This window comes from Convolutriloba macropyga, chromosome 12 (assembly GCF_964194025.1).
Source record: "Convolutriloba macropyga chromosome 12, txConMacr16.3, whole genome shotgun sequence".
NCBI lineage: Eukaryota > Metazoa > Xenacoelomorpha > Acoela > Convolutidae > Convolutriloba > Convolutriloba macropyga.
In genome coordinates this window covers 27,965,997-27,979,388 of record NC_134479.1, presented here as the reverse complement: position 1 = coordinate 27,979,388, position 13,392 = coordinate 27,965,997, and the positions used below count along the sequence as shown (strand labels likewise).

Sequence of the window (13,392 nt, the reverse complement as noted above, 5' to 3'; positions counted from 1 at the left end):
AAATGTGCTATTACACGCACAGGACTTTCAAAAATTTCCGCGCGAAAATGTTAAATATTAATGCATTGAACTAACGTATAATTTTCCAGGAAACAAATGTAAGTTAAATTTATATGACAAACTGATCGTATTCAGATTGGGAAAAGAAAAACAGAATTTTTGGTTTCAGATGAGAGTATTGAGCTAGCCACTACACCTGCGTTAAGTTTTTCTACAGCACTATATGTTACCTGTTTATGTAGCCAGAACACGTCATAAAGTCATATTACCTTTTAATGGAAAAAGATAGGAGAAACGTTACGTAACATTATTAGATTGGAGGCCAACTAAGCAGAAGAAGAAAGGTCGAATATCAAATCCACTGCAAATTCAAAGTAGAAAGCACAAATAAATACTTTCTGTTTTGGGAACAATTCCAAATTGATTTTACAGCTGCCTTTTTATACATTGATGTTTAGTGCGTGCATGGTTTTATTTGTTTACCTTTTTCAGACCGCAGTTAAAGCCTACGAGATTACAAAATTTTGTTTCTCACGGAAGTTGATGAATCAATTCCACTGAGTCGATATTTTTTTAATATCTACTCTTCTAACGCAGATGGAATATTTTCTAAACTACTTTACAAACAATAAAAAGATTGTTTTTCTAATAATTGCAATTTTGGGTTTCTCGATAAATTACCGATATTCTGTACACTTTTTCCTTATTGGCTATAGCAGTTTTTCGTTACGTGGTGAAAAAAATGCCCAAGTCTTGAAAGACACCGTAGTATATTCTGAACAATTTCTGGCTCAACCCGAAGACGTGACAGACTTACCTTATTGTCAAAGAGGTGACCAGTTTATCAAGTTTCAAGATGTGAATCCGGGTGGATCTGGTTTTAAACACAAGCAATCCGACTTTTTCGCAGCTTGCACCATTGCGATCAAATTAAACAGGCAATTTAGCTAACTTCAAAGTTTTTCATAATAAAAATTTTCGAGGACATTTGCTGCAAACATTGCCAGAATCACATCCAGACCGAAATGACATCTGATAGACTCAACTTGAGGGCTCTCCCCTGTGGGAAATTGCACGATCTGATCTGACGTTGATTGAGCGAATTTCAGTCTGGACAATGTCTCATTTGAATCCAATGGAATGTCATTTCGGTCTGGAGGGTCTAATGAGAGGCACATTTTTGACGGCACTTTAATCTGGACTGAGTTAAGCCTGATCAGAAGTTTTTTCAGACATAGCAGACGGATCATACATAACCTGAGAACACTTCAGACTGATAATTCACACTAAAAAAAGTTAAGGTAATTTTACCTCAAAAACATCCTAACTCACCTTAACTGTTAAGTTAGATTTGTCTTTCCTTGACTCAACTTAACTAACCCTAACTTTACCTGAATTTTACCCGAAAAGTTAAGGCCTCACTACTTAAAAAAAACTTTAAATTTTACTCTAACTTGCCTTAAAATTAAAAGATTTTTTGAATTTCGTTTTTTTTTTCGAGGAATTATCCAGGTTTAAAATTTTGTGTGAACACGTGATCTTTGGCTATGAGTTTTCGATATTTTTATTCAAATTTTAATCTTCTTTTTGAGAGTTTTGTAAATTTTTGTAGTCCTATAGCATATATTTTTTGACTAAAAGTGCAATAGGCGTTCTAAAGAACAGTGAGTGAACCTATGTACTAATTTGAGTGGTCAGCTAATGGCTGTTAAGACCTCAAAAATAATTTTTCGAAAAAAATTGGAGCTTGAAACAATGTTAAACTTGTTACTGTGAATTGTAAATCAGTTTCATTATTGACAGAGCCCATTTCTTTTCTACAGCAAGCTAAAACTAATATGTTTAGAGGTTTCATCTAACTATTGTCTTTATGACATCGATGTTACGACTTTTCATATATTTCTTTTAAACTTTTGGTTATTTTTTCATAACTTTGGTTCCCATTGAAATCTCATCACCTTGTTCTATTATTGACAGTTCCCATTGGCTAAGAGAAGACGTTCAATTGACCACAGATAAGTTTTTCAGTGAAAACCGTACAATTTTAACGGCTTCGACACCGTCTTCTTTGACTTTTCTAGTGATTTTTTAAGTTTTTGCCTGTTCTTGTTGTCCTTCTCGTAGCCATACAACTTATTATAACTGAATTTTTTTTTACTTCTGTTGAAAGATTTTGAATTTCATGGCTTTGATATTTCGGCCTTTCTCAAAGATTTTGTTGCTTTGATATTATTAGTTCATCTTTCTTGGTTGTTTTGGAGTCATAATAATACAAAAAAGAATTCTGTTGTTGAAAAATTATTGAAAATGAACAGGTTTTTCTGAAGAGCTCATTTTTAACGGCTTAGACGCCTTTCTCTCTCAAAATTTTTTTCATCAATTGGCTGTTTTTACCTGTTTTTTAAACTTCGTGTTTTCTGAAAATCTTGAGAGTTCTCCTAAGTTTCTTACTGAGGGTTGAAAGTTTGAAGTCAATTAAAGCAGTAAGTTTATAGCAAATAGCCTTCAAGTTTATAATATTTTATTTTTTCAAACATTTTTTTTTAAATTTTTTGGTTTTTGTTGATATATTTGTCACCGTGTATCTACTTCTCTTCATTGAGATTCCCCATCTACTTCCTCATAATTCAAACTTTAGTGTGCCTGTTGATATTACGTCGTAACTGATGTTTTGTTTGTTGGACAATATGCGTTTAAATAAAATCTTTGTTAGTGGTCAGTATTTGTGTTCCTTTTCTCTTCTTTAAGCACATTCGAGTAATAACAGATCCTAAGGGTTTTCATATGAAGCCCAAATGAACATATTTAATGTTTCAATAAAATTCTAGTTGAATTGGTTTAAATAACATGTGAAATGAAAAATATCATAAAATTCAGATAACAGCGAAAGATTGATTTTATTGGCTTCAATAATTTTTGTTTTAACAAATTATTTCTAATCTTTTCTGTTTTACTTCATCTTTAGTCCGTTTCAGTGTCGTACTCTAACCAACGACAGGTCCTATTGTTTGGTTATTGATTTTTTAGTAAATGTACCAAGAGTTTGTTTGATTTAAAAGCTAATGGTTTTAAAGACGTTTGAAAATATTTGGCTTATATAAATTTGGTTGATTTTTGAATTTCGCCTCATTATTTGTTTGTTTTTGTCGACTTTTTGCCTAGCCTTATTAATATAAAATCCCACCTGCTTTATAGGAACAAAAAAGTAAATTGTATAGTTAAGGCTTTATCTGATTGTATTTCGACGTTGTTATTAGGTGCTTTTAAGTTTAGTTGTTGAATTTTTGCCGTACAAAGCGTTTTTGTTTTTGCTCATTTTGGTCTTTTGTTTTTTTCCTCCCATAATCTTACAAATGGTCGATTTTATGAGCGTTGTGATGAGGCATGGCATGATTTAATTCATTTAGTAGTTTGTGTAATGATTTTTTCAAATTCAAGGATCTAGTTTTGATTTTCTCTTCATTTGGTTGACAGTTAGGTGAAAAATGTAGATGAGCGCGGGTCGGAACAATATTTTCAAACGCACATTATTGAGCCTCTTTGTATTTTTTATGGTCTGAGTATTGCGATAAAATTTCCTTTCATTTTAGTCTGTCTCATTAGAGTTAATTGCTGCCTAAGAAATCGACATGGCATGGCACCGTGCTTTTGTTTTAATACATATTTCATTAAAAAAACTTAAATGAAAATTAAAATAAAATGGTTGTCATTAACTAATGACACAAACAAATCCCTCGTCAATTGGCCTAGTCATAGATGCCCTGAAGCAGTTGGAAGGTATTTTGCCAGAACTTCTTATTAAGTCTTAACAATTCTCCAGGGTTCCCTGAGAAATGATCATTTCACGATAAAACAAATGTGGCATTGAACACAAAAACAAGGCAATTCCTCCATTTTATTTCTGCCCTTTTGTCCGCCCTTTTATGTTGTCTTTATAGTCTCGATCGATTGTACTTCATCATAATATTGAGCTGTCTCTTTACCCTTACGTCCTCAGACTCAGAACTCCACGTTACGATGCAGAGGTATACCCAAATCGTCACGGGCAGATATGCCCGATGTGTGTATCTCGTGTTCGTTTTTACTATGTTAATACATTGAAAGTGGTACAGTATTGCGGAAAATAGCTACTTTAGCAGAAACCGGCAAAATGGAAGGGAATATCGTCTCCCGTGTTCGCAAAAGTGTCCTAATTTTAGCCGCGGAATACAAGTACAAACTTAATAACCTATTTTTTGCGCGAGTTGTATCACGCATCCGCTCCATTTATGTATTGATTTTTCGCACGCAATGTAGCTCAATTTCATATATAATCCGCAATTAAGTCTAACTTAATTAATACTTATTTAATTAAGCCTAACTTATTACTACTAGTAGTACTTTATTACTACTTTATTACAACTTATAGCACTTTATTACTACTTATTTCTACTTATTAGTACTATTTACTATTACTTATTAAAATTGGCCAATCCCACATTGATATACAAAGTCTTTGATGTGGGAGGGATTTTTCGGAAAAAAATCAGTTTTTGTGGAAACGTGCTACAAGATTTGTTAGCTAAATTTCGCACCGAATGTTTTTTTTATTTCGCAAAATTGGCGGAACCCCTTTTGCGAAAAGTAAGGTACAAAGGATGTCACCTAATTTCGTTCATTGTATTTAACTAATTGTCGAGCCAATTTTACTAAGGCGGAAATTTTGGGGTATACCTCTGCATCGTAATGCAGCCAGTTGCGTTATCAGGTGGTTTGATGAATCTAAGTGCTTCCTCCAGAGGGCTCTCTCGGCTAATAACTTCAAAATTTTTCCCTAATTCATTTTTTCAGATAAAATCTGATTGTTTTCTCTCACAGTATGAATTTAGCCGTGCTTCTTAAACCGCACTTAATTCTAATCAGCTGATGCAACTTAGATTTCATTTGTTACAAATTAGTATGTTTTACGGTGTTGATGTTGTTATGTTGGCTAAATGGCTGAGATAACCTTTCAAAACAGGACATTGATTGATTTCACTGCTCGGTTTCGTGCAGCACATGCTAATATGCGCAAGGAAGATCTTCCATTCAGTTGGACATTTGGAATGGTTATGGACATGTCGAAAGCTGTGTACAATGTAACTAAAAACGTGAGTTTTTTTTCAAATTTAGAACCTTAATTGTTTGTTCAGTCCTACCCATGTGGACCATATTTTTTAAAATCTGAAACATGTAAATTAAAATAACCACTTGGTTAATGTTACATGTTATAAATTTATTAATCAAACATTATTATTTTCTAATTCATAACAAACTAAGGTTTTCCTAAAATAGTTTACTAAAAAATATGTTTGAATCCAGCAACCCTTCTGTCTATTGGAACTCTTTCGTGTCGTTTAAGCATTTTCGCTGTAACTTTTTGTTTAAATTTGGTCTTCGGCGTTTCTTTTCTAATTGTAATTGGAAGTGTGTTCCATTTTCGAACAAAGTTATGAACAATTGAACCATTATTCCTTTTTGACTTACATTTTTGTTCTAAGAAAAGGTTATGGGTTCGTTTGTTTGCAATAATTGGCACGTTTTCCAAAAATCTGAAATGTTTATTAGAGCGATTTCTTGTTTGTTGGAGAATATTGAAAAACCTATTTAATGACACCCGTGTTATTTGGAGCTCTGCTGGAAGAATTTTAGTCTCCAGAAGCAGATCTCTGGCAGTATTGTATTTGGTTTTCATAAAACAAACTTTTATGCCCCAGTTTATCTGTTTGTTAATTCTGTCAAAAGAGTAAGATGGTAAATTTTGAAAAAAAATGCATTAAAATCTAAATGAGATAAAACTAGAGATTTAAAAAGATTTATTCTTGTTTTTAACGGTACCTGATAACGAACCAAATATAATGATCTGATTGTTGAAGCCATTTTACTGATAACCTTATTTTGTTGATTTTCGTATGTCAGTTCCCTATCAATTATTACACCTAAATATCTACATTTTTCAGATGCTTCCAATCGGTGTCCCTTGAAATCGACAGTTTCAATGATTGGCAATTTTCATTCCTGTACACGATGACTCCGTTTTTTCCTCATTCAAGGTTAACCTGTTTTGTTTCTTATATTGATCTGTCCTGTTTAATGTATCTTCAGCTATTAGCTGCAAATTTGCTTCATCCTTTGCATGACATAGAATTGCTGTATCATCGGCAAACTGTAATACATCACAATTCGGCGATACAGCTTCACTGAAGTCGTTGACATAAAGTATAAAAATTAAAGGCCTTAAAACAGTTCCCTGAGGAACACCGTGATTTATGACAACGTAATCTGATTTTGCTATCCATTTTTTTACACTATGTTTTCTATCACAAAGGAAGGAGTTCAATAGGATTCGTGCATTCTCTCCAATTCCATACTTTTTTATTTTGTTCAAAAAACATCTATAGATATTGAGTTGAAAGCCTTTGCCAAGTCTAAAAAAAGTTTGACAACACTTTTGTTTTCGTCAACGCATTGGTTTATTTTTTCAGTTAATGAAATGATAGTATCGAGATAGGACTTTTTCTTTTGAAATGCGAATTGATTCTTGTTAATCAGACCATTAAGAGTTAGGTGGTGAGTTAGTTGTTCAAGTAATTTTCAAGTAATCGCATTTTTCAAGTAATCGCACAAAATTTTTTTCTAGAGTTGGTGCGACTGATATGGGTCGATAGTTTTCTGGTTCTAGTCGGTCTCCTTTCTTATAAACAGGTATAACATGGGCTTTTTTCGAAATATTAGGAAACGTGTTTTTGTTTATACTTTCATTGACAACAAAATGTAAATTAGTTCCAATAGACAGTTTTCTATCTTTTAGCGCCCATGCTGGTATATAGCCCAGTCTGGGCGATTTACGCTTAGGTAGATTATTAATAACATTTTACAATTCTTTTCTGGTGACTGGTTGGATTGCGGCCCATCAAATGTTAAGGAAAATTGATTTGGAGAGACGTCTTTGCCTTTGTTTAATCCGAGCCTCGCAAAACAGTTATTAAGAATATTGGCAATCTTTCTGTCATCTTCAACAAAATGACTACTTTCCCTTAATTTGTCAATTTTTTCTATTTGACTGTTGGAGTTGATCCTGGTTTTGATGAATTTTCATTGTTCTCTTTCCCTTAATTTGTCAATTTTTTCTATTTGTTCTCTTTCCCTTAATTTGTCAATTTTTTCTGTTTGATTGTTGGAGTTGATCCTGGTTTTGATGAATTTCCATTTCCATTCGAAGTTGGTAGCAGCTGGAAATAATTATCTTTTTATAATCATCTGCAGCTTTTTTCAGTTTTCTATTCACTGAATTGCGTACGAATTTGTAAATATTGTAAATCTCTGGTTTTGGGTTTTTCTTCCGCGCTTTAAAGAGACGGTGTTTTTCCTTTATAAGACCACGTATTTCGTTTGTCAACCATTGTTTTTGTTGTTTTTTTTGTACTACTTTCTACCAACTTTAGGGGTGCATAACAACTCCTTATATTTTCAAAAATTTCAATAAATTTCAGAAACATTTCGTTAGGCTCATTTATCTGGTACATAGGTGACCAATACATAGTTGACCAATTTAGCGCAATGTCTCGGTTGAAACTTGATCTTGATTATTTCTTGGTATTACGTACCAAAAACTTCACAGTGATCTTTCTTTAATGATGACTGATATACTATTGTGAAGTGATCAAATACAAGAGTCGAATCTAGGACATTGGCTTCAAAAATTTGGTTCTTCGAGATAAAACAGTGATCAATTAACAAATATTTTTCACCATTTGTCCATGTTGCCTCCGTTTAATTAGCGTAACATAGCCCATTGCTTGTTTTGAAAATATCATGTGACTGTCTACCTTTTGCGCCTAACAACTTTATATTGTAATCTCCGAATAAAATTAGATTATCTGTACACGAATACACATTTGAGATTTCTACAGTCAATTCATCCAGAAAAATGTTAGAAAGATTTACATTGGGGCAGTATGCTACATTAAGGAGTAGTTCTTGTGTTAAGGGCTTACCAATTTCAATCCACATTGACTCAAAAAAATTCTATTGATTGTGTTCAAATCATTTCTCATTTTTACTGTAAAGTTTTTGGGAGCCCAAATACCTATCCCTCCGCCTCTCGGTACATTAGTTAATGATGATCTTGGTCGGTGAACGAAATGATGACTCTTGCACAGATAAAACTCGGCAATGTCAGTTTTTTTCATTTATCCATGTTTCTGTAAATGTTTACATTTATCCATGTTTACATAGTACACTAGCATCTGTTTCGTTTTCTACTGTTTTGAAGCAGTTTTACGGTTGGGACTATGCTGTACGTTTGAAATTGCAAAAAAGAAAAAAAAGCTTAATTTTTATTACACCTCAGAAGCGTACTCACAAGCTAAGTCCAAAAAAAAATTGACTGAGTGTGTAACTAATCTTTTTTTTGCTATGTTAATACATGTAACTACAAGAATGTTGCGATTTACATTCTAAAACAAGGCCACTTTGCAGGGAAGTTAGTAACTGCTATCCACAAAAGTGGCCAATTTTCTACCGAATTCCTACTTCCGTCTTTTTGAATGTAACTCATTTTGCCCAAATTGGAAAGAACCAATTTTTTGTGAGCCAGAATACAACGATGTAGTATTTTTTCCACAATTGGACCTAACCGAAATCCACAGGAGCGGAGTCAGCAGTTTGACTTTTGCTCTTAATTTAAGATTTTACATTTTACTTTTTATCAGAATACTGAAATAATTTGGTTTTCAGAATCTAATGACATTTTCACTCAACACAAGCATGTCACTCAGATCAGATCTGACAGGTCATCAATAGGCGTAGTTAAAGATTCTTTGAAGCAGTTGAATTGTAATTTGCCAGAACTCCTTCATCAAACTTAACATTTCTCCAGGATTGCCCTAAAAATCAGGATAAGAAATTATGCTAGCACGTGAATCAGAAATTGAAAAATAATGGTATGATTTTGTTTTCAGTATTGATGTCATTGCTGTTTGGAGTGCAATTTTTGTGCAATGATCAGAAAAAGCAAAACAATTCGACGAACTAAGAATAAACATTAAACTTCGCTATTGGTTTTGTTTTGCACCTAATTGCACTGAGATATAAATTTCATAGTTTTCAGAGTTATCACTGAAAATTGACGTTGAAATGCTAATCATACGTTCAATTGCCGGGAACGATAAAAATCCCCATGCGCTATAAAATTATCCTTTTTTCTGAATAAACTGGAAGTTTTTTGTTTCTGATAAACGGTTGATTTTAAGCCTCAGAAGGAAACTGCTTGATAATTGATGTATTTGTTCGATGAAAAGTTCTAAAAAATAGAGAAAGGGGAAAGAAGGAACCCCAATTTAATCTTTTATCCAAAATTAACTGACTGTTTAATAAGGTTATCTCAAATAACGCGGTTTCAAATAAGAATAATTTATCAGTAGAGTATTATGTAGATTGCTAGGTAGGCTGGATATAACCATGTTAGAGAAAACTTTCTGATAATATCAAAATAAATGGTTAACATTTTAGCAATGCTCATTTTAGGGTACTTCAACACTCTGTCGATTGAGAATGGCTCCAATGCAGAGTTACAAGCGTGAAACAGTCTCTTCAAAAACCATAACTATGGAATTTGGAGTCAGTGGTCGATTATGTCCTGTTTGCAATTATCGTCCGGGTCAACTCAATATTTCCAACATCCTATCCTCTCGCAACCAATTTCAGCTAACAGACCTGACTGTTAATTTGCATCATATTATAAGATTTGCCAAGTTTTTCAAGCAATCTGCTCGCTTTATTTCAAATCATTTGCAAAAGATTTCGACAAGAATTTCCACAAGTAATTTTCGCAGTCCGAAATCATCATTTAAATTAGCAATTTTGAAGTTACGGGGTTTCGATAAGTATTGTGGTTTGTATAAGGTTCATGGTGAGATTTTACTTGAGCGACTGGAAAATTGGGGTTTGACTAAAAACGATCACATTCTTTATCTTATGACTGATTTACCACAAAACAGCAAACATATTCGAATATTGAGGCATCATTACGCGGACTATTATTTTTTCGAATCTCGCGATATTTCATTTTTCCAGCAGGAGCCTTTTTTGAGCGCTGGATCTTACCTCATTTATATAGTCGAGATGGAACTGCTGGAACTTGCTGATGCTTACGTCACGACTTACGTTAATCACGGATCAAGCAATTCTTCAAATCTTTTGGGCACAATTGCGCCGAAGTCTTGCTACAGGAAACATAAATTCAAGCCTTGGGATTTAACGTACAAATTCTGGCATATTTTTTAACGCTCAATTGATTGTTAATATATTGGTTGACCTTTTAAAATTATTGAATTTTCATTCTTTGGGAGCAAATTTCTGAAGAAATTTTTAACTTATTGGTTAAAGCAGTAAAGTACCGTATTATTATGTAAAAATTGATTACTGGACGGAAAAATTCATTTTTTTAATGAAACTTTATGAAAAGCTTATTTTGTTTGAAATCTGTATTTGTAATAGTTTATAAATGTTTTAATTATTTGAAATCAAATTTAAAACTTTTAAAATGTAAAATCTATCTTGAGAGCTGAAAATGGAGCATTTAATTTATCGACGAGCTAGTTTGTTCGTTTTAGTTGATGGCAAGGTTTTTCAAATTGATAGAATTGACGAAGATCAGAGAAATCACAGATATCGGCATTGGAAGACAGAAAAACAGCGAGGGGAATCCAAGCCTAAGTTGAAGTCTTCGAGATAAAAGTGAAGAAAAACAAAAGTATTTTTTCATTTTACTGTATTTTCATTGTCTTGGGGTGTGCATTTGTTAACACAGAAGTGTTAATAATGTGAAAAGATAATTAAATCTGGTTGCAAACTTTAGTTAATTTTTATTATTTGTTGATGATGGAGTTATTAGACAGCAATTTTCCACAATTTTGCTGGTACTGCTCCAATAACGGACACAAAAACACTACATGCGTCAATAAATTATGTTTGATTTACAGGATATTCGAGCAAAGTGTAGTAGTTGAGAAAAAACACGGAAGAAGTTAGCATACTCTTCGGGTCGAATGTCCTCACTTAATTTCTCCCATTTGATTGTAAGAGGGACGTTCTCCAAAATTGCAATTTAAGAGAGCTGCAATGGGATGAAAAGGGAGGACTTTCGAGGAATTATACGCTTGACCAAGGTTGCGATGTTGGAGTGGGCTAAAATGGGTTGCAATGAGAGGAAATTTGAGAAATTACGCCTTTGATGAAACTGCGATGTAAAACTTGGCTGTTCTAGGGTGTAATGGGTGGAATTTTGAGGAATCACCACTGGCCTAAAGTGCGATGTATGAGTGGGCTGAAATGAGCTTCAATGGGCGCACATTTGAAAAATTAATTACCCCCTGGCCAAAACAGCGATGTGAAAATGGGCTGCAATGAACGCTACAAGAGGACTACGGGGTGAAATGGTGTAAGAATTGAGTTGCCAAGGAGGTAAAATGATTTAAGAGTAAGGGGGTAAATTGTTCATAGGGCGGATGGAGTAAGGGGGTAGACGGTTTAAGAATTGGGCAACCAAGGCATGTATGAGTGAAGGGGTAATTTGTTCAGAAAGACTAAAATAATGTAAGACTTGGGCTGTCATGGGGGATAAACTGATGTGAGAGTGAAGATGTAGTGTAAATAGAGGGGTGTAATTTTTAACCATTTTTTTCATACCTATGGACCGTCAAGAATTGGACAGGACGGCAGATTGATGGACTGAAGGCTAAGGAGAACCGGCCGAGGTTACAGAGTTTGTGGGTTCAAGAACGTCAGTATCTGAGTATGGGAGTCTAAAACAATGTATGATTGGCGCTTCCAGGGGAGTAAAAGGATGTAAGGAGGTATGAGCGGGAGTAACTTGTTCAGGGGGCTGCGAAGGGGTAAAATGTTGTAAAGTTGAGGCTTGCAAGGGGTTATATTAACTTAACAGTGTAGCTGAGTACCACCAGTCACTGAAAAAAACAATGCTCATGAAAAGAGCAATCTGAATTCGAGAAACAAATAGGGAAGAGGGACGCTGAGTACAAATTGCTTTCACCTAATTCCGTCTCGCTTTGATAACGCATAAACAATAATTATCCTTATTATTGTTAATTCTTTGAAAGGTTTTTGAATGGTCATTGAATGGCAATACAACTTTTTCTCGTCAATTGAATGGTAATACAACAATTTCTCTACCGAGTTTTTCTAAGAATTGCAAGTTTACATTTAGTTTCATCGCACTTTACGCGATATCAGTATTATAGAGAAAGACTTCAAAATTTTGAAGATAAAATTTTGCTGAAAAAAAAATTGAAAGCACGGCAGAACACATCTAAATTTTGTCAGATGTTGAAAAAAAAACTTTGTGGTCCTTAAAAGTTTTAAACTTTCTGAAAAATGAATTTTGAGACAGTAAGTCTTCAGTTTTGCTAAAAATCTTGTTTTGAGAGTTTGAAGAGTTAGCTTACTGTTTCATTCTGATGGCTTTGAATTACCTTGTTTTTTTGAGATCTCTCTTTTGTTTGTGTGCACTTCATAAAATATATGACACCGAATAATTTCTTGTTAGAATATATCTAAGGATAATTTTTATTCCATTTCGTCTTCCAATCAGATTTTTAATTTATACTAGAGAAAAAACTTAACAAAAAGAATGGTAACAGATATGTACGGAATAATATCTCTAAGAAAGTTTAGACCAAAACTTTTTAGGTTCAAAGTAAGAAAAAAAAATATTCAATAAGTATTTTAAAAAATTATATTTTTTATTTTTTGATTGGGTGCAAATTTATATGTTTGATTCTAAAATTTTCTTCTAAAGAAGCTTAATTACTTTTTTATAATTCAAGTTCATGAAAATGAATAAGATGAATTACAGAGAACTTTCCTTCTCCAATCCCCCGGCACCGATTGATGAAAAGGGATAACCCACCATTTATGACTTATTAGCTCAATTTTGTACCTCGTGAGGTAGAACATTCTGGGAGATTTTCATGAAAAAAAAGGAAGGAACAAACGCCGTTTTTTTTAATCGTTTTATCATTTAAAATTTTTTGGGATATGTTGTCCTTGAATTTCAGAATAATTGATTCGCCGCTTTTCATCAAAACTTTCTCCATAAAAGTTTTGATATTAACTCTTAGAGACTGAAAAATCGTTCAGGTTTCAATATTTTTTTTTCTTATATAGGCTCTTTTAAAACACAGCAGTATGTTTGGATGAAATTACAAGAGAAAAACCATCTTTGTTTTGTTTGAGATAGAATTGTTTCCCAATGTTGCACTTAAAATGGTTATGAAAGCATATATATTGGTCATGAACTTAAATCATTATGAAAAACAAAATGAAGTTGCCAGTGATTTTAAGCGTTACTAG

General features: G+C 33.3%; 1 protein-coding gene across 2 annotated transcripts; it reads left to right on the top strand.

Annotated features, from left to right (window-relative positions):
- The first annotated feature begins 220 nt into the window (after positions 1-220).
- Positions 221-10,440, top strand: LOC142350614 (uncharacterized). Of its 2 annotated transcripts, none has more exons than XR_012760886.1 (3): positions 221-938; positions 5,000-5,129; positions 9,547-10,440. XR_012760886.1 is itself a non-coding variant. In XM_075402505.1 (3 exons), the coding sequence occupies exons 2-3, from the start codon at positions 4,974-4,976 to the stop codon at positions 10,303-10,305; spliced, it is 915 nt and encodes a 304-aa protein (XP_075258620.1). In that variant the 5' UTR covers positions 3,946-4,025; positions 4,748-4,973; the 3' UTR covers positions 10,306-10,440. The 2 variants fall into 2 exon arrangements, 1 of the variants encoding a protein (XP_075258620.1); XM_075402505.1 differs by lacking the exon at positions 221-938 and adding an exon at positions 3,946-4,025 and having other exon boundaries at positions 4,748-5,129.
- Positions 10,441-13,392: the final 2,952 nt, after the last annotated feature.